The 25,329-nt window shown below is 43.0% G+C and overlaps 2 protein-coding genes across 2 annotated transcripts in view; one reads left to right on the forward strand and one right to left on the reverse strand.

Moving 5' to 3' along the window:
• The window catches only part of LOC124230090 (translation initiation factor IF-2-like), a 59,801-nt gene extending 38,488 nt beyond the window's left edge, over positions 1–21,313 (reverse strand). The window contains exons 1-2 of the mRNA XM_046645837.1: positions 21,156–21,313; positions 18,009–18,830 (exon numbers count right to left, since the gene is read on the reverse strand). Of these exons, the coding sequence (XP_046501793.1) occupies positions 18,080–18,830; positions 21,156–21,313 (909 nt within the window). The 3' untranslated portion in view covers positions 18,009–18,079. The remainder of the gene's footprint in view (positions 1–18,008; positions 18,831–21,155) is intronic.
• An 833-nt stretch (positions 21,314–22,146) lies between these two features.
• On the forward strand, positions 22,147–25,074 carry CCN1 (cellular communication network factor 1). The gene is made up of 5 exons (XM_046645484.1): positions 22,147–22,467; positions 22,747–22,960; positions 23,314–23,670; positions 23,802–24,013; positions 24,126–25,074. Exons 1-5 carry the CDS (start codon positions 22,405–22,407, stop codon positions 24,426–24,428), a joined length of 1,149 nt encoding a protein of 382 aa, XP_046501440.1. The 5' UTR covers positions 22,147–22,404; the 3' UTR covers positions 24,429–25,074.
• Positions 25,075–25,329: the final 255 nt, after the last annotated feature.

Genomic DNA, 25,329 nt, shown 5'->3' on the forward strand with positions numbered 1-25,329 from the left:
CTTTCGTGACACGCTTCTTCTGGAGGTTATTTTGGGATCATATTCCCTTCCCAAAGTATTACTACAGCTAGAATTAATGTATGAGGTAGAGCCATACAAGTCCTCGCTTGAAAAAGTACCCAAAGCACATGTTCCCACATGAGGGTGAGCGCTGGTGTACAAAGGACAGATACATCATCCATATTTTTAGTCATCAAAGCATTCTAGAAGGACTGCTTAATGTAGTTGATACCACAACCTCACAAGACAGCGTTGTCTAGGTGCAGAATCTGGGCACGTGGATTTACAAAATGCGTCCGGCACAGCTAAAGGGATATATGTGTGTGTGTGTGTGTGTGTGTGTGTGTGCATTGTTTAAGAGGTAGAGAAAGGGGAGACATAACCATAAAGAAGATATAGGATTTATCACTTCAGGTTTCTTTTTCAGATTTTACTTCTCCCTAAATCTATAAACCATATATAAGGGTCAGTGCCTGCAATGAGGGAAGGGCAGAGAGAACAGGCATGCTTTGACTGCTCAGTATCCCTTAGAAAAGTATTTCTACACACACACAATTTTTAAAAGGAGAACAAAAATTTCCTCATCAGAAATAACAACAACACATAGATCCAGGAGAAAATTCCTCCTTAGCGAAGACAGAGACTATGCTTTGTGTTCATCACTACATTTCCCGTATCGAGCACAATGTTAAACAAACAGCTGCATCAATGAGATAATTTGATATACAATAACAGCTAACCTTTACTGGGTGCTTAGTGTATAGCTTTGTGACAAGCACCGTTCTACAAGATCTGCATAAATTAAACCATTGAATGCTTACAATGAACCTATGAGATACGTGCTTGCATTGCTCCCATTTGAGAGATGAGAATGCTGAAGTACAGAAAGGCTAGATATCTTGCTCTAGGTCAAACAGCTCTTAAGTGCGGGAGCCAGAATCCAACATCAGCTACTTTTGGATCTAGAGCTCATGCTTGCAAAGAAACGAGTTGTCTGCCTCTGCTACACCCATGAGAAGTTTGAAGAGAAGAGCTAAACTCACTCAGTATTATGAGCTGAATTGTGTTCCCTCAAAATGCGTATGTTGAAGTCCTAACCCCCAGTACCTCCTAATGTGACTGTATTTAGAGATAGGATCCTTAACGTGGTAATTAAGTTAAAATGATGTCATTAGGGAGGGCCTTAATCTAGTATGTTTGGCATCCTTATAAGAAGAAAACATTTGGACACAGATATGTACAGAGGGAAGACCAAATGAACACACAGGGAGAAGGCCATCTGTTAGCCAAGGAGAGAGGCCTCATAAGAAACTAACCATGCCAACACATTGATCTTGGACTTCTAGCCTCCAGAAATGTGAGAGAATAAATTTCTATTGTTTAAGCCACTTGATCTGTGATTTTTTGTTATGGCAGTCCTAGCAAACCAATACATTCAGTGTTAAGGTATAAAACTGAGCCAAAGAAAATGCATTTGGGTCAAATTAGTCCAAACAAATAAAACCAATCCAAGGCAGATAGTTGCTTCCCTTCCATGGATACAGGTTGACTAGCTATGCAACTTTTGCAAATTCTCAATTAGGTGGGAGGTGCTGTCAGGACATTCCTTTGGATGACTCAGACAGCTCCATTTTCAGAGGATCCCTGAAGAATACAGTGACTGAAAAATGTGACTCCAGGTATAGTTGGGTACATGGTTTCTACGTCTGAAGATGTTCTTGCCCGCAGGTATTTCTACGTTCTGAACAAAGCCCTTTCTTTTCTATATACTCATTTATCAGGTACCTCATATCTTAAAGTAGTTTTTAGTATAAAAGTTACACTAAAAAGAAAATAATGAGAATATAAAAATCACTCACAATCCCATTATCCACAGATAAATGCTATTAACAAACATACATATATGATTTTATGTGAAAGTAAAATCTTGATGTATATGGAATTTTTTCTCCTGCTTTTATTCAATCAACACTGTTTTGAGAGATTTACCCCAAGTCATTAGTTTTCAAAAAAACATGATTCTTAATGGCTGCATGATATTCCTTCCAACAGATTACACTGTAATTTATTAAACATAATACTCAGTGCTAGCAAGGATATTGTGAAGGAGGCATTCTCCTAAGCTGTTAGTGGAGGTATAAAATGTTAGGACCTTCTGGAAAGCAGTTTGACATTATGTATCAATATTATTAAAAGAATTTACACCCATTGCTCCAGTAATAAAAGGCAAAAGACAAGCGTTTATGTGTAAACTGTCACCTCAGTGAAGCCATCCTTGACCATCTTATTTTATATTGCATCCCTGCCTTTTGACTTTGACTAGTAGAGACACCTCAGTGACATTCTAGGTCATTCAGTAGAGACACAAGTAGAGTCTCATCTTCATAGTAAGGCTGAACTATCTCTTGAGTGAAGGCTAGTCTAGATCTGCCCCAGAAAAGCATAAGGTCTTGAATGGGTCAAACTGATCAGCATGTAACTTAACTAATTGCCAAAATAAAGTCCCACACTATTTAAAGAAACACAACGAATCCATAAATTCTACAATGTAATATTTACAATACTCAGCTTCCAATAAAAAAATACTAGGCATGCTAAGAAGCAGGAAAACATGATCCAGAATCAGGAGAAAAATTAATCAATAGAAACAGACCTAGAAATGACAGAGATAATTACACTAAAAGATAACAACATAAAAAAAGCTATCATAGCTTTGTACAAGTATTTAAAGTAAAACACATACAATGAGAAGAGGAGTGGAAGATATTTTTAAAAGAATCAAATAAAAGGTCTAGGGATGAAGACTATAATGCCTGAAATAAAAATTTCATTGGATGAGGTGAACAGCAAATAAGACACTGCAGAAGAAAAAATTAGCGAATTTGAGGGCATAGAAATTTGGAATATATCCAAAATGAAACACAGAGAGAAAAAAGACTAAAAAAAATGGACAGAGCCTTTGTGGCTTGTGGAATAACAGCAGTCTAACACATGTGAAATTGAAGTCCCAGAAGGAGAGGAATAGAGGACAGAAAAGTACATGAAGAAATTATGGTGAGAAATTTCCCAAATTTGATGAAAACTATAAACCCACAGATCCAAGGATCTCAATGAGTCCCGAGCAGGATAAAATCAAAAAATAATTGACAACAAAGCATATGATTATCAAATTACTGAAAACCGATGATAAAGAGGAAATATTAAAAGCGGCCAGAGGAAAAAAACTTATTACCTATAAAGCAACAAAGATAAGAATGACAGCTGACTTCTTTTCAGAAACATGAAAGCCAAAAGACAATGGGACAACATCTTTAAAGTGCTGAAATGGCCATGGGGGTGTGGGGGAGGGTAGGGAGCCTATCAACCTATAATTCCAAATCCAGCAAAAATATTTCAAAAATTAAGGCAAAATAAAAACTGTTTTAGATAAACAAAAGCAGAGAGAACTTACCATCAGTAGACATGAACTGCAAGAAATGTTCAACATCCCACAACTAGAAGGACCTGCAGCTAAGATATACAACTATGTACTGGGGGGGAGGGGTTGGGAAATAAAGCAGGAAAAAAAAAGATTGGCAACAGTTGTTAGCCTAGGTGCCAACCCTTAAACGAAAAAAAAGAAATGTTCGAAGAAGTTTCTCTAACAAAAGGAAAATTGTATCAGATGGAAATTTGGATCTACAGAAAGGAATAATGTGTCAGAAATGACAAATATGTGAGTAAATGTAAAATACTTTTCTTCTCATTTGAAAATTTCTTTAAAAGATAATTGTTTGAAGCAAAAATAATTACCAGGCATTGTGGAGTCTAAAACATTTATAGAAGTAAAATGCATGATACAATAGCACAAAGGGTCAGAGAGGGAAAATGAAAATATATCTTGTGAGGTTTTTACATTATGCACAAAGCAGTATAACGTTATTTGAAGAAAGACAGTGATAAGTTTAACAATGCATATTGCAAACCCTAGAGCAATCAATAAAAGAAAATGAATAGCACTAGAATGACTTTCACATTAGAACTATACAGAAAGGAAGAAAAACAATAAGGCTTAACCCCCGTTGAGAAATGAGGAATCCATTCTGACTTATTGGTTGTTGTTTATAAAAACCCTGTCAGGCTACTATCAAAGTGTGTTTTCCAAGAAATATTTAATTTACCTCTCAGTAATATTAGTTTATAAACCGTGTTATTTTTTCTACTGATTCTGTATCTTTCAGTGGAAAATAAATTAATGAGCATCTTGAACATAAAATCAACTTAAATTTTTAAAAATATATGTTCTTTGTGCAATAAAATCTATATCATGCTGCTCTATATTATTAAATATTAGTTTACTTTTCCTCACACAACTTTAACAAAAAGATAATGTGACTCTACTTCAGGGAATGTATCACAGTGGTTTATGCATAAGCTCTGGTACCTGACTGCCCAGGTTCCAGTCTCAGCTTTACCACTTACTAGACATGTGGTCTTGAGCATATTACTTAAAATCTCTGTATTTTAATTTCCTGTAATGTAAGGATAATAGCACCTACCTTATGGAGTTGTAATAAGGATCAAATGACTTAATATATTGAAAGCACTTAGAAAAATACCCAGAAGATAGTGAGTGCTATAAGACTGCTATCTATTATTATTCATAAAAATTAGTAAAATATGGAAAGAGAACTGAGATTCAAAGAGATAATAAACATAGAAGATGTTGTAAAGAAAACTACTTGAGAACCAGGAGAGCCAGTTTTAGTTCTACCCTATCACTAACTACCAGTGTTGCCGTAGACATGATGCTAAACTTCTCTGACCTCATTCATTCGTCTGAGTGAATTCCTTCCTCATTTCCTACTGTCATCTCTGCACAGATATTTAGTGAGAACCTAGTATATTACACAATGTTAAGTACCAGGATATTTGTTCTCTCAAGGCTTCTGGGGGGAGAAAGTCACATAAACAGACAATTAAAACAGTATAACATATTAAGTATAATGATGGAGATCTCAGAATTTCCGTCCACTGAAGAAAGCCTGTTTTTCCATGGGCCTGATGAACTATTATCACCCTAACAAAAGTCAGTTTACAGTGTAGACTCGTATGACTCCTGTTCTTACTTTGACCATGCTTCTCCCATTGGTGATGTTAGCTCATGGAGCTGAACGTTGCTGGAGATCAGATGAGTAGCTGAGTGATTCCTTTCTGACTTTCCTTTAAAAAGAAGTTGTAAATGGAACCAAGGGTCAGCCTATTTGACAGAACTCCTTCTAATCCCTCCAATAATGAAGATTTAATTGACTACATATTTTAACCCTCAGGCAAGAAGCTACTTTTGAGATAGAATCACAACAGCTCATTACTACAATTTCCCAGTTTGAACCCCTTCTAATCCCTAATAATCCCTCTGGTCCAGGGTGAAACAGGAGGCCAAAAAATACACAATGGATTTATTTTAAACAAACAAAAAAACCCAGCAAAAATGAGAAGTTTTAAGGCAATAATTTCATTGTATTAACAAATCATATTTAAGAAAAGAGAAACATGGCATTGATTTAGAAACTACTACAACTGTCATAAACACTTGAGGACGTCTAAAGATAAAGTAACAATGCAGAGTATTTTAATAGTTTACCATAAAGATCATCTTTGTTCTATTCAAAATATTCTTTAATCAAGAAGGAGAATAAAAGTTATTGTTATGGTTGAATTGTATCCCCCAAAAGATATGTTGAAATACTAACGCTTAGTACCTGTGAATGTTAACTTATTTGAAAATAGGGTGTTTGCAGATTGCTATGGGCTGAATGTTTGCACATCCCCCCAAAATTCATATGTGGAAGCCTAAATTGTCAATGTGATGATATTTGGAAGTGGGGCCTTTGGAAGGTAATTGGGTCATGAGGGCGGGGTCATTATGAATGGGATTAGTGCCCTTATAAGAAGAGAGATGAGAGAGATGATCACCCTTCTGCTGTCTTTGCTCTGAAGACACAGTGAAAATGGTCTTCTGCAAACCAGGAAGAGTGCTCTCACCAGACACTGGGTCTATTGGCACCTTGCTCTTGGACTTCTCGGCTTTCAGAACTGTTAGAAATACATGTTTGTCTTTTAAGACACCCAGTGTGTGGTATTCTGTTATAGCAGCCTGAACTAAGACACAGATGTAATCAAGTTAAAATGAGATTACACTGGATTTGGATGGACCCTAAGCCAATGACTGGTGCCTTATAAGAAGAGGAAATTTAGATACAGACACACAGGCACACAGGGGAGACAGCTATATGAAAACAGAAGCAGAGATTAAAGTGATGCATCTATAAGCCACGGAACACCAAGGATTGCAGCCAATCACCAGAAGTTAAAAGAGGCAAGGAAGGATTCTTTCCTAGAATCTTTGGAGGTAGCGTGGTCCTGCTGACCCCTTAATTTTGGACTTGTGGCCTCTAGAACTCTGAGAGAATAAATTTCTGTTGTTTTAATCCACCCAGTCTGTGACACTTTGTTAAATCAGCCCTAGAGAACCGGTAAAGTTTCTTCAGAAAAATTCCAATTGCAGGATTTCCATTTTAGCCAAAATGGAGAAACAGTAACCAGATTTACCTTCCTTCTTGAAACAAATAATAAAACTGGACAAAATATACAAAACAATATTTGTAGACATAGGACATCAAACAGCACAAGACAGTGATTGCTTAGAGTGAGGAGATAAAAGAGATGAGACCTACAATTGCCTCAGCTTCCTGCTTAAAAGAATATCTAGGCAGAGTCCAGTAGTCTCCCTAAGTTGACCAGGCAGAGCTAGGTGTTTAGGGGAAGGCAAAGTGTCTAGAGACAACAGGGCAGAGTACTGTACATGGAAGAGCTGCCCAGAGAGAAAGTCTCAGAGATCTGAAAAGGACGGCCCTCATGCCTTCACCTAGGTAGTGATCAGTGCGTTCAGGTGAGGAAACTACCCGAGGCTGGGAAAAGAACTGCCTAAAAGAAGCAGAGGGAACAATTCTTGGAACACATACAGAACTGAGAATAGTTTATGTTCCCACCAGCCAGAGTGAAAAACTTCATAAATCATGAGACATCAGCTGGAGTACTCAGAAAGGGGTTGCTTGAGTGGTGGGGACAAATTAGTCCTAGAGTAAATGCTGCTCTGGTTCCTGACAAAGCTTAAAAACAAGACGTGAAAGGATTAACCTATTTCCAAGTAACTTAACTATGTTCCAAACAAAATCTAAGAATATTTTTAGGAGTATAAATATATCCAGTACCCAAGAAGGTAAAATTCACAATGTCTGACATCCAGTCAAAAATTACCAGGCATACAAATGAACAGGAAAATATGATCTATACTGAGGAGAAAAAAATTAATCAATAAAAACAGACCAGAAATGATACATATGATAGAGTTAGTAGACAGGGACATTAAAAGAGTCATTATAACTATATTCTGAATATTCAACAAGGTCATAGAAAGATTAACCATGCTACACAGCAACAGGGAAGATATTTTAAAAGACTCAAATCAAGCTTCTAGAGTTGAAAGTACAATGTCTGATGTGAAAAATACAATAAATCTGATTAATGCAGATTATATACCTATCATAAAAGAAAAGATTAATGAACTTGAAGATATAGCATTAGAGATTATCCAGAATAAATACACAGAGAAAATAAAAAGACTAAAAATAAAATGAACAAAGTTCCAGTGAGTTGGTAAAAACTTCAAATTTTTAATACACATGTAATTGGAGACTTCAAAGTACAGAGAGGGGGTATGCTGAGACCAAAAATATATTTGAAGAAATAATGGCTGAAAATTCTTTCCAAATTTGATGAAAATTATAAACCCACAGATCCAAGAACCCCAAACACAAGAAACGTGAAGAAAACTACACCAATGCACACCACAATCAAATTGCTTAAAACTGGTGGTAAAGAGAAAATTCTTAAAAGCAGTCACAGAAAAGATACATTACATGGCGAAGATCAAAGATAAGAATGTCAGCAAACTTCTTATCAGAAACAACATAAGCCAGAACAGTGGAACAATATCTTTAAAGTAATGAAAGAAAAAACTGCTAACAAAGAAGTCCAATATCCAATAAAAATAGCTTTCAAATATGAAGGTGAAATAAATACTCAAATAAGTACATGAAACAACTGGTAAAATATGAATAAGTCTGTAAACCAGTTAACAGTATTGTACTCATGCCAATTTCCTGGTTTTGATATTGTACTACAGTTATAAGATGCCACCATTGGAGGAAGCTGGGCAAAGGGTGAAGGGTGAAGGCACTGACTCTGTATACTATTTCTGCAACTTCTTGTGCGTCTATATTATTCCAAACCAAAGAGTTAAAAAAATGAAAAGGAAGCAAATATTTTTTCATACATGCAAAAGCTGAAGGAATTAATCACCAGTACATCTATACAAGAAACATTAAACATTTCAGAAACAAGCAAAAGTTATACCAAATGTAAATCTGGATCTCAACAAAGGAATGAAGAGCACCAGAAATGATAAACGTGGGTAAATATAAAATATCTTTTTTTCAGTATTTTATTTATCTTTGAAAAGATAAGTAACTGTTTAAAGTCAAAATATTAACACTGTATCATGGAGTTTATAGCATATGTAGAAGTAGAATATGTGGGAAAAATTGCACAAAAGCAGAAAAGAGGAAAATGAATGCATACTGTTGTAAGGTTCTTATACTATATTTGAAACCATACAAAATCACTTGAAGGTAAACTGATAAATTTAAAATGTATAGTATAAACCCTAAAGCAACCACTGAAATAAAACAACAGAGAGTTACAGCTCATAAGCCAATAAAGGGAGTAAAATATAACTATAAAAACACTCAATCCAAAAAAGGAAGAAAAAGTAGAAAAGAGGGATAAAAAATAGATGGGAAATATAGCAAGAGGATATATTAATCCTAACTATATCAATAATCACATTAAATGTGAATGGTCTAAACGCCTCAATTAAAAAGTAGAGACTGTCGTATTGGATAAACAAGCAAAACAAGAAAGCCACTTTAAATATAAAGACACGAATAGATTAAAAGTAGAGATTAAAAAATACAGCACACTAACACTAACAAAAAGAAAGCTGGAGTAGGGAGTAGATTTCAGAGCAAAGAATATTACTAGGGATAAAAAAGGTATATTAGTAGGAGTTCTCCAGAGAAACAGAACCAATAGAATGTGTGTACGTGTGTGTGCATGTGTGTGCGTGTGTGCATATTTATTTATTTATTTATTATAAGGAATTGGCTCATGTGAGTACGGAACCTAGAGATGGAGGAGAGCCAATGATGTAGTTCCAGCCCAAAGGTCCGCAGGCTTATGAGCTGGGAAGAGCAGATGTTTCAGTTCAAGTCCAAAGGCAGGAAAAAACTCATGTCCTAGCTTGAAGGCATTCAGGCAGGAGGAATTCCCTCTTACTCAGCCTTTTGTTCTATTCAAGCCTTCAACTGAGTGGATGAGGTCCACTCGCAGTGGAGAGGGTAATCTACTTTACTCAGTCTACCAATTCAAATGCTGATCTCATCCAAAAACACCCTCACAGACACACCCAGAATGTTTGATTGAATAGCTGGGCACCCTATGGCTCAGTCAAGCTGACACATAAAATTAACTGTCACAGAAAGTCATTTCATAATTATCGAGTGGTCAGTTTATCAAGAGGATATAGCAATCCTACACGTTTATGCACCTAATAACAGATTTTTAAAATACATCAAGCAAAAAACTGACAGAACAAAAGGAGAACTAGACAAATCTTTAATTGTAATTGGAGATTTCAATACTCCTTTTTCAATTATTTAAAGATTAGGTACACAAAAAGATCAGTGAGGATATAGAACACTTGAACAACACTATCACAACTATCCCAACTGACATTTCTAGAACACTCCATCCACAACATATGGTCGATTCTTTTCAAGATAGACCATATTCTATGCCATAAAACAAGTCTCAGTAAATTTAGAAGAATTCAAGTCACGCATGGTTTATTTTGTGACCACAAAGAAATTAAACTAGAAATAAATAACAGAATGATGCCTGGAAAACATCCAAATGTTGGATCCTAAATAACACATTTTTAAATAACCCAAGAGTCAATAAGAAATCAAAAAGGAAATTAGAAAGTCCTTTGAACTGAATGAAAACAAAAGCACAACATGTAAAAATTTGTGGGATGCAGTTGAAGCAAGATTAGAGGGAAATCTATAGCACAAAATGTTTATAATAGAAAGAAAAAATATCTTAAATCAGTGACCTCAGTTTCCACATTGAAAAACTTGACAAATAAGGGAAAACTAAGCCCAAAGCAAACAGAAGAAAGTAAATAACACCAGATGGCACAGCACAAACAATGGTGGAATCAAACAATACTCTAAAATACCACTAAATGTAATGGAGTCCTGGAGTACAGTTCCTTTACTCAACATGCTGTCCCTTCTTGTCCTCTTCCATTGTGATCCACTGCCTAGGAAAACGGTTTCAAATAACTAGGCTCACCTTTAAAACTATACAACAGAAATCTTGAGATTCACCGTGCACCATTTCAGGTAAGGCCAAGAATATAATTCACTTATCTACCAGCTATCATTAGAACACCAGAAGATATAAGTTTACCCAAAAGACTATAAATATCAGGAAGCCTGGATTGCTTACCAAAGGAAAGCAGAAAGGCATTCAAAACAAAAATACCCAACCCCTTATTAATGAGAAGTTGTTAGAGGACCCTCAAGGCTTATGCTGATAACGACGTCCTAGGCATAGACAATTAAATTTCTCTCCAAGCAGACAAAAACATAGCTTGTTCTTCCAAGCTTTGCAGAGAAAGCATTGAAAACTCCAAGAGCAACACTGTCCAGTGCAAAGAGAAGCCCTCACCCCTAGCATGGAGGCCATGTTCAGACAGGGATCCCGAAGCAGTTCGTGCACCCTATACCTTTATGAAGGGACTTATTGTACAGTATTTACACATACACATTATTTACACATGCTCTCATCACGCCAGACTGCATCGTCCTCAAAGTCAGGGACCACATCTTAGTCATTTTTGTATCACCAAACTCTAGCCTGCTGTAATCATTTAATAAATGTCCTTTAAATGGCAAGCTCAAGCCCTTTAGAAATCTAAAAGGTTATAGGTAACAGCCAATGTGATAGCCTGGTGATAACAGAAAACAAGATGAGGCTTCAAATCCAAGTTGAAATCAAGGAACAGAGGCTTATTATCTCTTTTCTTAGTTCAATCAGATTTTTCAAACATTTTAAAAATGGATTTATTTCCAGCAGTTAGTGAGAGTTTGGGTGGGACCAGGTTTTATCTGAATCAGTCTGCCCATCCTTTTCCCACGGTGTTCTGGAAGAAAGCACAGAGCGATGACTCACAACTTGGCGCTCTTCTTAGTTCCTATGTACTGACACCAAATTGTGTTCCAAAAGAGGTGTTTATAAAGGATCAAAACCTGGATGCTTGGCCCTAGGATATGGTTCGTGTTATAAGCTTTCCAACATGGTGCTAAATTAACTGCATTTTGTTCCAGATGGTTAATGACTAATAAATGGAGAGGTGACTTCAAGTGGAAATTGTCTCAGTTCTCACTTTATGTCACTTCAGATGTCTTCCCTAAGTTTGTTCCCACTCCCACCCTCATCTTCTACCTCTTTTCCTGGTCCCAGCTTTCAGGGTTGCAAGTCCTTGGAAATTGTGTTTGCAGTATGGCCCAGCTATGAGAGTAGACCTTTTCTGGTTACCTTTCCTGGACTGAGACTCAAGGACTTCTCTATGCAAAATAGCAGAGCAACGACCTTGACAGTGCAGGAAACCCAGAGGAAAGAAAGGTAAATGGAGTCCAGATTAGTTGCGGCAACAAGAAAAGACAACAAATCCACAGGAATGTCATAATTCACTATGTTCTTCTTATTCCATCCCTCCCATCCTTACCTCCCCCAACACATGAGCGTGCGCGCGCACACACACACACACTCCCCAGTGCTCTTGTCCAAACCCCCTTCCTATAGTCATGTAACTTCCTTCTTGCAGCAGCCTCTCAGGTTACACCTTAGTACTCCAGCACAGCCTTAGGCTGCCATGGCACTTCCCATCTGTCTTTCTAACACAAAATCCCCAAATCATACTTCCTTCACTATTTCTAATTAAACTCTGGACCTCTGGAAACTGTCATCTGTCCCTAGAAAACAGAAATCACCTATATCTAAATCATTCTATACAGTGCCTAGCAAGGAAGCAAATGTCAGTGCAGATTTAATGTCACCATGCCTGTTCTCCGATTATAATGATGATGACGACGTCGACATGATGGTAATGATCCTATTCACTTTAATTTGTACCTCCTTTTAGAACTTAGACTCACCAGTGGCTCAAAGACTTTAGCATCAATGGATCTGCAAGAGCTAAGAAAATGTTAAAGGCCTGGCTCTCTAGAGGCAAGGTGGTAACAAGAAAAGAAAATGGAAAAAGAGTGAACACTCACAAAGGGAGTGGAAACTCAGGGAGTCAGGATGATGTAGCAGAAATGCAGAAAGGGCACTGGCTTTGAGTTAGGTAGGCCAGGATTAGAATCCTTGTTTGGGGAGTAGAGTCCTTAACCACTGGCCCCGTGGCTGAGTGGTTAAGTTCACGCGCTCTGCTTCAGCGGCCCAGGGTTTAGCTGGTTCAGATCCTGGGCATGGACCTAGCACCGCTCATCAAGCCGTGCAGAGGCAGCGTCCCACACAGCACAACCAGAAGGACCTGCAACTAGAATATACAACTATGTACTGAGGGGCTTTGGGGAGAAGAAAACAAAAAAGATTGGCAATAGATGTTAGCTCAGGTGCCAATCTTTAGGAAAAAAAAGGAATCCTTGTTTGGTCACATTCTAACTGTCTGATCTTGGACAAGTTGCTTAACTTCTCTGAAGCCCTATTTCGTAAGCTTAGAAAGATGTTAAAATGTTGATCTTAGAGGATTCTGTTGAACATTAAGTGAGATAACCTTTAAGGCATTTGGCTCATGTCAGTTCCCTTCCCGCCCCCCTCAGAAAGAAGGATCTATAGGGATAATTTCCAACAGCACTCAAAACATTTAATTGATGCATTTTTAAAGGCTCACCCTAGGGTCCTCACTTTCAGGTGTTTTCTAATGTCTCACGAAGATGCACATGTTCCCTGCAATCGCCAGCTTCAAAAGGAATCTGTATGATAGGGAATAATTGTGCCTGACCCCTCCCATCCATCAAAATACGTAAATCAAACAAGATCACGTCTTTAAAGTCTGAGACTCGAAGTTAGACGTCCCTGATCTGTATTCTCAAAGGAACTTGACTGCACTGCATCCAGAGCATCAATCACTGTATTATAGTATTTGTTTAAGTATCTGCATTTCCCGTGGGCTGTGAGAGCCACTATGGCAAAGTCTAGATGTTATTTCTCTTTGCATCGCCACCTAGCATGAAGCCTGTCATACAAACCATATTTACGGGACTGAACTGAACCATCTGTCTTCTGGATCTGCAAGGCTTCAGTACGCATTCTACACTTGATAATTCCCAAGCAGCATTTCCCAGAGCCTTAGAAATTTCAAGCCTTGAACACATATTGTCTTCATCCTTTAAGAATTGACTGTTTAGGTGATCAAAAGGTACAAACTTCCAGTTGTAAAATAACTAAGCCCTGGGGACGTGATGTACAGCACGGTGACTGCAGTTAATAATACTGTATTGTATATTTGAAAGTTGCTAAGAGAGTAGATCTTAAAAGTTTTATTTATGTAATTATTTAAATGTTTTGGTGAGGACGGTTGGCCCTGAGCTAACATCTGTGCCGATCTTCACCTATTTTGTATGTGGGATGCTGTGTCGGCATGGCTTGACAAGTGGCGTAAGTCTGCACCTGGGATCTGAACCTGCCAGCCCTGGTCGGCTGAAGCAGAGCGCCAGAACTTAACCACTACACCACCAGGCTGGCCCGAGAGTAGATCATAAAAGTTTAAAAAATTTGAAAATGGCTTTTCTTTTGCTTTTATTTTGAAAGCTAAAACCTAATTGGAGGAGAGAGGGTAAAAGATTTTGAAGAAATGCCTGGGACTAGCCTCAAATTACACTATGCATTTTATTTATTGCCGTAACCCTGGGCACCTCACCCCTACTCCAGCATCTGAGGCTCAGGGACACCTTGCCTAAGGTGCAAACATGGTGTACTTGGTGGGTGTCTGGAGGCCTCTGTGCTTAGTGACTCTGTTATGAGAGTGACCACAGGTTCCGGGAGGCGGCAGCTCCATCTGCCTCAGGTAACAAAATTGCTGGTGATGACTAAGTAACTGTAGAAGTTTCTCTTAATCTCTGAGTTCCTCCTCTGCTCTGACACATCTCGTTTTCTTCAGAGGAGATAGGAACAAGCTCGGGCAAGGGTTCTTGAGGAGGGAACCCTTTTTTATGGTTTAACTTGTTCATTACCAGACTCTCAGGAAGAACTCGGTGTCCACAGCTACTGAAAACACTAATAAGCTCAAGACACATTTAAAAATGTATTTAAGAGGAAGTCAAGAAGTTGGGAGCCAGTTCCTAAACTTTAAGGCAGATTTAATGAAGGGCAAATACCACATCTTCCCTCAAAAGAATGGCCTTTGGAGACAGAAACTCTGTTCCACCTTAACAGCTCTGTGCCCTTGCAGCAATTACTGACTCTAGCTAAGCCTCAGTGTTCTTATCTTTTAAATGGAAATAAAATACTCACCCTACAAGGTTGTTTACAAACATTAGATGAGATCACTAACTCATCTATATATACTAACTGCCTAGTCTTTGGTTGGAAAAATCCAGGCCCAGTAGATACAACCATCCTCATGGCTCCCCAACACGGAGGCCAAGTGTCAGCTGGCATTAATCCTAAGGCATGGCGTTCTGTACCCGGTTGATCCCTGGGGCACTTGAGTGCATGACCCCTGAGCTGGGGCAACCCCATTGTCTTATAGATGAGGAAACCAAGGTGATATCTCACGTGCTCACTGCTGCCTGTAGATTTCTTAGATGGTCCTGGGGGCCCCAGTGTAAGCAAGAATCCTGGGCTGGATGGATCTTAAAATCACATCATCTATATACCATTTCTCAAATGATTTTATAACTAGAGTTCATCTAGTCTAAAGAATAGAGAATATTCTCTAGAGAATAAGGCTAGCTCGTTCTATGCTAATTTAGTAAAAGTGAAGGTAATGGTGGTGCTTAGCAGTCAGAGTAATTGTAATTTATTAAGCACTTACTATGAGCCAAGCATCCTGCTAAGCATGAAACATGTCTTTGTCTTATTTTGCATAATCACCCCAACTGCCAGAATCCTCCTTTGCTCTAATCCTCAGACCTGACGAAGCTGGCACGAAAAAATGTCTTCAGTCTCTCCGTAGGATCTATCTGTGTGCTGATGTACTGTGCCCAAATCAAATCCTTCCTAAATTCTAAACGTGCTATGTGTGGTTCTAAGTGGGCAATTGAGAGACAGGTATCTCTGGAAATAAAACACAAGAGATGGAATCTGGAGCCACCTCCATTTGATAGTGACTTATAATTATATAATATATTTCGTATTGCTCAATCACGTCTAGAAGATGGATTGCAGGGTGGAGTGGGAGAGGTGCCTTCCAGTCTATTCCAATGAAATGTTTCTGTGTTATCACAAAACGAGAAGTTCTGGAAGGTAAGGGGGTTAGAAATGCCTGGCTTCCTTGGAGACATGCCAGGTCGAGGAAATAAACAGATATAGTTCCCACTAAACACGGATGCCCTAAAAAAAAGTGTTTCCTATCATGCTGCCAAGGCAATGTTAGCTGCTTACAATATAAATTCAGGGGGAGAAGTAAGAGGGATGCTGAGTAGTGTTTGGGGAGTGAGTAAAGCAGAAAATAAGAAAAAGATACTTATTCCAATATTGTTGATAAAGTATAAACTCCTACACCTGAGTCAAGTGGCAGCCCTGATTCTTAAACAAACGAAAGTCTGGTCAACCTGACAATTAAATGGTACCCACAGTACTAGCCCCCAGTATTTCATGAGTGGCTAGGGGTAACAGAACACTGGAGTAGGACAGGCTCTTAGAGACGTTCAGTCCAGAGGTCACAACTGGCAGCCCCCAGACATTGTCTTCTTTGGTTTTCCTAAGACTAATTCAGACGACATTTTAACATTATTTACTTAATTGCCAATATTTAAAAAATTTAAAGACTTCAGGGTCAGCCCTGGTTGCCTAGTGGTTAAGTTTGGCCAACTCTGCTTTGGTGGCCTGGGTTCAGTTCCCGGGTGAGGACCTATACCACCCCTCAGTGGACATGTGGCAGCAGCCCACATACAAACTAGAGGAAGATTGGCCACAGATGCTAACTCAGCAATAAATAAATAAATAAATAAATAAACAAATAAATAAAAGACTTCACATAAAAATCCAGATCTCTAGTATCTCTTTAAAAAGATGAGAAAATAGGCAAACACTGGACCTACATTTTTACCTCCCAACCACTCAGCACCCCATAATTGGTCCCTAGTATCCCCATAGTTCCCTAATGCTGAGGCCAACGGTCAGCTAGCATTAATCCTTGAAATGGCACTTTGTTACTTGGCTCATCCCTGTGAACCCTCATAGCTCACCACTGCCTTTAGGCCGAGTCCCAGTGCTACCACAGGCAAGGCCACTCACAGAAGGTCCCTGCTGACTTCTCTTGCCAGCTCCCCAAAGGAATCCTATGGTCCAGCCACACTAGATGGACCCTCAGCATGCATGGTCGAGGCTCTTTTCCCTCTGTCTCAAACGTCCTTCCCTGTATCAGACTCTTGCCCATCCTTTCAAACGCAGATTAGTTCCATCCTCACTCTCCAGCAGGAAGTATCCACACAGCATGTTATACCCACTTCAGCAACAGACTGCAGAGTCCTCCAGGGGAAGATCAATGTTAAAGTCCTCTTTTTTATACCTCTGGTGCCTACCACATGACGCATCATGAGCTTTGAATAAATCTGGGGTTCAGAGAGGATAAACAATTTGCCGTTGGAGACATAGGTAATTATACTCATAACATATAGTTGGAAAAAACAGGTTAAAAGCATAGTCAGCCCATGAGGAACACTCAGACTGATGAACCATCAAGTAAGTGATACTGAAAACTTTATCTCAGTGACAAATGCAGTTCCCACCAGGCTCACTCCAGAGGTAGGGACTGCCGGATCAATGTGGCTTGTGAGGTGTCAGAAGAACCCCAAGGGTCCCAGATATCTCCCAAACCAGCCTGCCAAGGTGCCTTAACGTCCACCATATAAACTTACCTGCATTAAGATTTTTTCTGTTAAAATGCAGCACCCCCTCTCCTCCCCTCCCCAAGAGCCGGTGCATTAAGCAATTCTTAAAGGTTAGCACAGCTTCAGTTAACTTATCAACTATTTTTCTCTCTGATGCATTTATCCTAGAATATGGGTAAGTTGTGATAGAGTTAAATAAAGGCAAAGTTCCAGGAGAGGGAACAGGCCTGAGCATCTGGAGTTAGAGATGGGAAGAGACAGTGTAACACAGTGGTTAAGGGCAAGGCCTGTGGGAACCAAAGCGGCTGGATCCAGTTCTGCTACCTGCTAGGTGAGTGCCCTTTGCTAGTCATCTTCTGTGCCTCCTTTTCCTCGTTTGGATAGAAGATGGTGTTAACAAGAGGATCTGCCTCAACGGAGCATCCGAGAATTAAATGAGTCAATATAGAGCAAGCATTCCAAACAGTGCCTGACACAGAGGGAGCCCTATATAAGTGTTTGCTTCTGTCACTACTGGGAGAGGATGGCATGAGATTTAGCCCTGAAAGGGGCTGCCCCAGTTCTACTACCTGCTGGTCCTTTCCCAATTTACTGATGAAAGATACAAGGTCTAGAGAGGAGGAGCAGCTGACCGAAGGCTACAGGCAAGCGGACGGCAGAGCTAGGGCTTCCTCTCCAGGGCACCTCCCTCCCCGCGCGCCCCCGCAGGGAACTCACCGACGAGGGAGAGAGGAAGGGGCTGTGGGAGAGCGAGAGAAACAGAGAGCGAGCTCCAGCCTCTCTCGCTTCTAGGGATAGGGGGACCCAGACCCTTTGGGACTTCTCCCCAGAGTCAATTCCATGTCCCCGCTCTCGGGTGGGCTCGATGTCTGAGCAAACGCCACCCTCTGACACACAAGCCCACACCCCCGCGCCTGGGCGTACCCTCTAAGTCTGGCACAGCACGCCAAGTCGCTGCCCCGCTGGGAGGACGAGTCAACAGTGGGGTGGACGGGAAAAGTGACACAATCGGCCGTGCTGCTCTCCCCGCCAACCTCCCACGCAGCGCGGGGCGGGCCTCGGCGCCGGCCGGGGTGCGGGCTGGGGCTGGGCTGCGGCGGGCTCCCCGCGCCCGCGTGCCCGCACGCCCGCCACAACCGGGGCCCGGCGGCCCGAGGCCCGGGCGCGGGCACTGCGCAGCAACGCGGCGGCCGCGCGGTCGCCGGCCCGCTTCTGGGGCCGCCGCCGCCACCGCCCCCCAGAGCTGGATGACGGAGTCTTGAAAGACTTTCACCAAATATGGGCTGGGGCTGGAAACGTCCTGCGCCGCGCGCCGCCGGAAACCTCGAGTCCTGGCAACCGCGGCGACTGGGGGCGCGCGGGCCGGGCAGCCGGCAGGGGGCGGCGGGTAGCAGGCGGCCGCGCGCGCCCCGCAGCTCCAGCCCCCGGCCGCGCCAACCCTGCACCCTGTCCCGCAGGGGTCCTGGGGGCAGCCGAGGCCCTCCCGATGCGTCTGCCACCCACTTCCCGCCGCCCTCCCTCCCGGCTTCCTCTGGCTCCCTCCAAGATCACTCCAACACACGGGGTGGGGGCAGGGTGGAGGGGAAGAGGATGGCATGGGGCCGCCACCTTAAAGCTGACCTTTCGCAGTCACCGTAGATTTTTCTGTTCATTAAGGTGGCTATAAAAAGCGGAGTTGTGAGACTGGGTGTGCAGGCGAGTACCTGACTATGAAGACACACGCACGCACACACACAGCCATTACAGGCGCTCCTGTCGTCCAAGACTGGTTCTCAGGGTGTGATTCCCCGAACGAGCAGCATCAGCATCACCTCGGGACCTGTTAGAAACGTAACTAATAGGAAATGCTGAGGTGGGGCCCAGCGAGTCAGTCTTTTAACCAGCCCTCCAGGTGATTCTGAGACGTGCCAGAATTTGAGAACCACTGGTCTGGGGCTAGGAAACCGGAGTCGCCAGGTTTAGGGCGATTATTGTTCTCAGTTGCTGCCAGACAGTGAACCCTTCTTTTGGTGACCTAAAATTCCCTGGCAGCAGTGGGTGAGAGACGTCCCCACCGCTCAGCCCAAAGCTGCAGGAGACAAGCAGCCCCTTCTCCGTGCCTTGCAGCCCAAAGAAACAAGGCGGCCGTTATTCCCTCGTGGGGCACCCGTATTGGGAGGGAGGGAGGGAGGAAAAAGAGCAAAGGAGCCATGCAGAATTAGCACCCGAAGACACTTACCCATAAACATTTGCACATTTCCCTTCCAATCTGTCAAGGTGAACTGATCTGCGGCTCTCAGCAGAGGAGGCGAGAAGGCGAGGGGACGGCTGGGGTTTCTGGACCGTCCTTGAGCAGGACATGAGGAGCTGCTCTTCCTCTCGCTTGGTGCTGTCCTTTACTAGCAGGCGCACCAGGACATAGTATACGGAAAGGCTGTGCACATAGGTTACTCCAGCCTCTCCGGCTCCCCCACCTCCTGGCCCTGTTTACTCCAGCTCCCAGCCCCCTCCCACAACACACCCCTTGCTTTAAATGGGCAGCTGACGGTAAGGTTCTCTAAGTTTCTCCTCTGGGGCAAACTCATCCTCGAATATTCCCAGTTGAAGTCCAGAAACGAACCCACACACCCTTGTTAGAAAACTTTAATCTGATTTTTAAAGGAATCTCTGGAATGGCGTGTGTTTGAATGCTGTGCAGCAGGCTGAATCTCTTTGCGCAGCCCCCACCCCTTCAATAAAAGAACAAGGTATATACACGGGCCAGTTGGATCATTCATTGTAATTTTATTTTAAATCATGATAGACAGGTTGCGTGAAAAACAAGGAATTCCAAAGAATTTCCTGCTCTGGGAACAGAAGTTAAGTCTATATTTAACAACATTTGAAGCTGTCAAGAATGCTTTGTGGTTGGATAACAGAGGCAGAAAAATGTTAAAAACGCAGGCTACTGCTATACCCAAATATGGAAATATTGTTACGTCTGGTGTCTGATTCACCATCTGGAAATACTTACAACCATGAAGTCAAATAGAAAAGACGCCACAACAGAAGCCAGGAACGCTCCTCTCCATTCTCTCTCCATCACCTCCTCCCACCCAGTACTGCGCATACTCACCTCGCCCCCCCATCACTTCATTAAGAAGGAAACAATAATGAAACTCTAATACAGGAAAAGAACGTTTCCTAAATAGCAATTGATGGATTGGCTTGGGTAAGATATAGGGCCCAGACTTTCCTCACTTTTTTGGCATAATACCTGACGATCTATCGTCTTGAGAGGTAAACCCCCCACCCCACATCCCTCCAACAAAGCCTTTGAGATCCTACTCCCCCAAGCAAAAGCCTCTTAGACTTATGAAAGGGCACTTTGGAATGAATGAAACTTAACTCTTTCCTGCCACAGTTCTCCTCTGGAGAATGTTTTCACTGCAATAGCTTCTCACTGTGCTTATCGGTCATTCACAGAAAAGTCGGCACTAAAGGCCTTCTTAAGTAAGACTTAAATTATGAAGACTGAACAGCCCTGAACATTAAAAAGGACAAGGAGTCCTGGAGCACAAGTAAAAGGGAGACTCCCATAATTACTTGTGTATGTTTTTATTAAAATTACACAAGAAGATAGTTTTTGAAACCTTGAGGGAAAATTTATCAGCACACTATCAAAACGATACTGATGATGACTGATGACATTAAAATGAATTGCCTCATAGAGTCTTCTGCTGAGTATGTTGCAGGTAGAATAGGATCTTAAAATCTGCCAACATTTTTATTACAGAATATTACGTCCCAAACCTTATTTCTCTGTACTGGGAGAGAAAAGCATTGCAATTCACTTGAAATGGGAGGCTTCTAAATGGTCCCAAGGAAAGGAGCTAAAACTCGCACAAAACTTTCAGCTTTAAGAAGTCTGCCTTTTCCGGAGATCCATTGGGTACAGCGGTGTTGGAATCTGGTTTGGCCTTGCAGTATATGCAGGTGATGACCTCAGTACAAATCTTTCCATGGTGGTCCCCTCCGCTTCTGGCTGGCTGCTTAGTTATCATCGCCTCCCGCCCGCGGAGGGATGCTGGATGGGCTTACCCCGTCTCCCGCATCCGTAGGAAGTGTAAGCCAGCCTCCCGGAGAACTCCCTGCGTTCGTTTCCTCCCGGACTTCCAACCCAGGCAGTGGGCTGGAACAAAGTGGGAACCTCCAAAAACAAACAAGTACGACACACCAAAAAGGGGAGGGGGGGCCGAAGGGGGAAGACCTCTGATTGGGAAGCTGCCAAACATGGGGGAAGTTGATTTTTTTTCTCGTTCTCATTCATAAACGCCACTGCGGGTATTAATTTGCAATACACAACTTGGCTAATAAACACCATGCCAAAGCTTTGGGACTTGATCCGAGCATGCCTCTATGAAGTCCACAAATAGATTCCTGGCTGCAGGCACAGTCCCCCTCCCCGTTCGCCTCTCTCAATAGATAACTTGACTCTCACCTTCGCTGTAAACAAGCAAACAGCTCGCTGCCTTCCCGGGTGAGGGCTTCCAAGGCTGCCCGGTCAACTCGGCATCACCAAACAAAACGACTTTTGTTCGTCCCAACCAGGTCCTCCCACCCTCCCAGTCCAAGCAAAGTTCTGAACTCGCCCCCCTCGTCCCTTCCACCACCATCACCACCAGCACGCCAATAGAAGTCGTTATTTAAAGTGGAAAAAACGGGAGATTGTTTTCTTGACGCGTCCAGGACCAGGAAAAAAAAAAAAAAAGGTGCAACGGAGCCAGGGGAGGCGCTTGGCAGCAGCCCGCGCCAACCAGCATTCCTGAGATGTTTGAGAATTCTGGAACGCGCAGACAGAGCCGACGTCACTGCAACACGCGGCGCAGCAGCTGGCCCGTATAAAAGGCGGGCTCTGGGCGCTTGGGCAGACCGCGAGCGAGAGCGCCCCCGAGCAGCACCCGCGCCCTCCGCGCCTCCTGCGAAGGATCTCGAGAGAAGGACGCCGAGTCCGCTCCCGCCCCGGCCCTCGCCGCTCTGCCAACCGGCCCAGCGCACCCGCCGCCCCGAGCCCGCCGCGCCGGCCCTCCTGCTGCGCCCCGGTGTGTTGGCGTCTTCGCTTCCGCGCTCGCCCGGGCTCCTCCTGCGCGCCACAATGAGCTCCCGCACCGCCAGGACGCTCGCCTTCGCCGTCACCCTGCTCCACTTGGCCAGGCTGGTGAGTTCTTTGGCCACCGCTTCCCCGTCCGCTCTCCCAGCCCCTTCCCCTTCCCGTAGATTGACCACGGCAGAAAAGAAACTAAAAAGTCCGGCGGCGTTTCGGGGGAGCTCTTTCCTTAAGCCCCTGAAGACGTGTCGCGGGCCTCCTGGCGCGCGCAGCCGCCCGGAGTGGCCAGGCTAGACGGGATCAGAGACCCCCTGCCGACAGGGTCCGCGACCCCCAGTCCCTTCCCCTGCGCCCCGCGCCGAGTCTCACGCGTGTCTTCTCTCCCTCCAGGCGCTCTCCACCTGCCCCGCCGCCTGCCACTGTCCCCTGGAGGCGCCCAAGTGCGCCCCGGGAGTCGGGCTGGTCCGGGACGGCTGCGGCTGCTGTAAGGTCTGCGCCAAGCAGCTCAACGAGGACTGCAGCAAAACGCAGCCCTGCGACCACACCAAGGGGCTGGAATGCAATTTCGGCGCCAGCTCCACCGCTCTGAAGGGGATCTGCAGAGGTAAGATGCTTGTGGTTTGGCCCCTTTAAAAAAATAATAGTCCCCGTAGTCCAGAAGTTTAGTAATTTTGAGACCATGTATGGTGATGCTTTGTTGTTGGTAGCTTGGCAGAAAGGCACATGATTTCAGCAGTCTGGAATGCAATTCAGTGTGTCTGGGCCCAACGAAAAGCGCATACGGAAAAGTGATTCCTGACTAACTTATTGTTCTGGTCTGGAGTCTCCGGGGAATTGCAGGGAACTTTACCATAAATTGAATTTAACAGCAGAAAATATGTATGAGTTTCAGGCCGTGTGTAGTTCAGAATCTTAACCTTATCCTCTTCTCCCTTTCTCTTTTGGTGCTCTTTACAGCTCAGTCAGAGGGCAGACCTTGTGAATATAACTCCAGAATCTACCAGAACGGGGAAAGTTTCCAGCCCAACTGTAAACATCAGTGCACATGTATTGATGGCGCTGTGGGCTGCATTCCTCTGTGTCCCCAAGAGCTCTCCCTCCCTAACTTGGGCTGTCCCAACCCTCGGCTGGTCAAAGTTACCGGGCAGTGCTGTGAGGAATGGGTCTGTGATGAGGATGGTGCCAAGGACCCCATGGACGACAGGGACGACCTCCTGGGCAAGGGGCTGCCATTGGATGCCTCAGAGGTGGAGTTAACAAGAAACAATGAATTAATTGCAGTTGGAAAAGGCGGCTCCCTGAAGCGGCTCCCTGGTAAGTGGAGACTAAGCCCATAAGACATTGTACTGAAATACTTTCCTAGTTTGAATCTTTACAGAAATGAGTTCTTGGATCTGTGTGTGTCAGGATGCCTCTGAGAAATCTCCCCTCTTGTTTGTCTCTAGTTTTTGGAATGGAACCTCGCATCCTATACAACCCTTCTTTACACGGCCAGAAATGTATTGTTCAAACAACTTCGTGGTCCCAGTGCTCAAAGACCTGTGGAACTGGTATCTCCACGCGGGTTACCAATGACAACCCTGAATGCCGCCTGGTGAAAGAAACCCGGATTTGTGAAGTGCGGCCTTGTGGACAGCCGGTGTACAGCAGCCTGAAAGTAAGTTCCTGAGGGGCGTGTAGGCTGTTCCCTGGCAGCTGGGTGAGATGTGCACTGCTCTTCCAAGAAGGAAGCCTCGTCCCTAACTTTCCTTCTCTCCTCTTTCTTACAGAAGGGCAAGAAATGCAGCAAGACCAAGAAATCCCCCGAACCAGTCAAGTTTACTTACGCTGGATGTTCAAGTGTGAAGAAATACCGGCCCAAATACTGCGGCTCCTGCGTGGACGGCAGATGCTGCACACCCCTGCAGACCAGGACTGTGAAGATGCGGTTCCGCTGCGAAGATGGGGAGATGTTTTCCAAGAACGTCATGATGATCCAGTCCTGCAAGTGCAACTACAACTGCCCGCATGCCAACGAGGCAGCGTTTCCCTTCTACCGGCTGTTCAACGACATCCACAAATTTAGGGACTAAATGCCACCTGGGTTTCCAGCACAAGGGTGGACGGATGGGGAGAAGAGTGCCAGAATCACGGAGACATGGGTGGGGGCGGCAGGGGTGAAGGGACTCATTGTAGAAGGGATGCATTGCTCATTCTCGAGTAGTATTGATGTATTTCGAAACTGCCAGGTGTGCTGGTGCAGATGGACACTAACACAGCCGCAATTGGAGAATACTTTGCTTCATAATATTGGAGCACACGTTACTGCTTCATTTTGGAGCTTGTGCTGTTGATGACGTTCTGTTTTCTGTTTGTAAATTATTTGGTAAGTGTATTTTTCTCTAGGCCTTTTTCCTTTAGGTTCTGCAAGTGTAAAGGATAATCAGATTAGCTAGACAGCTACAGCCTTCCTCCTTTGACAGAAGTAAATGGGGAAGGGTTCCAGCCCTTCCTGAAGGTGACACTCTGTGAGTGTCCATGAGAGGCAGCTATCTGGCTCTGAACTGCAAACAGAAATCAGGTGTTTTAAGACTGAATGTTTTTATTTATCAAAATGTAGCTTTTGGGGAGGGAGGGGAAATGTAATACTGGAATAATTTGTAAATGATTTTAATTTTATATTCAGTGAAAAGAATTTATTTATGGAATTAATCATTTAATAAAGAAATATTTACCTAATATCTGAGTGTGCAGCTTTCATTATTTTTAGAGACTGTCCAGAATCATTGGGAACAATCTAGCTTATGCATTCCATCATTCGGACGGGATTTCTTGAGTGCCTACTTTGTGCCAGGAACTGTTCTAGGTGCTTGGGATAGAGCAGGGAAGTAACCCACAAAAATAAGACAATGATTGCTTTTTTTATCTTCAGTAGAGAAAAATCTTTGCATTGAAAGTAATCTGTTTAAAAAACATGTGTTGAACACCAGGCAT

The sequence above is a fragment of the Equus quagga genome, chromosome 18 (genome assembly GCF_021613505.1).
Source record: "Equus quagga isolate Etosha38 chromosome 18, UCLA_HA_Equagga_1.0, whole genome shotgun sequence".
NCBI lineage: Eukaryota > Metazoa > Chordata > Mammalia > Perissodactyla > Equidae > Equus > Equus quagga.

Bases quoted from the DNA above. Each gene is read 5' to 3' on its own strand.
- CCN1 (XM_046645484.1), top strand. From the start codon at position 22,405: ATGAGCTCCCGCACCGCCAGGACGCTCGCCTTCGCCGTCACCCTGCTC. The intron at 22,961-23,313 runs GTAAGATGCTTG...TGCTCTTTACAG, and splicing joins TCTGAAGGGGATCTGCAGAG to CTCAGTCAGAGGGCAGACCT. The intron at 24,014-24,125 runs GTAAGTTCCTGA...TCTTTCTTACAG, and splicing joins CGGTGTACAGCAGCCTGAAA to AAGGGCAAGAAATGCAGCAA.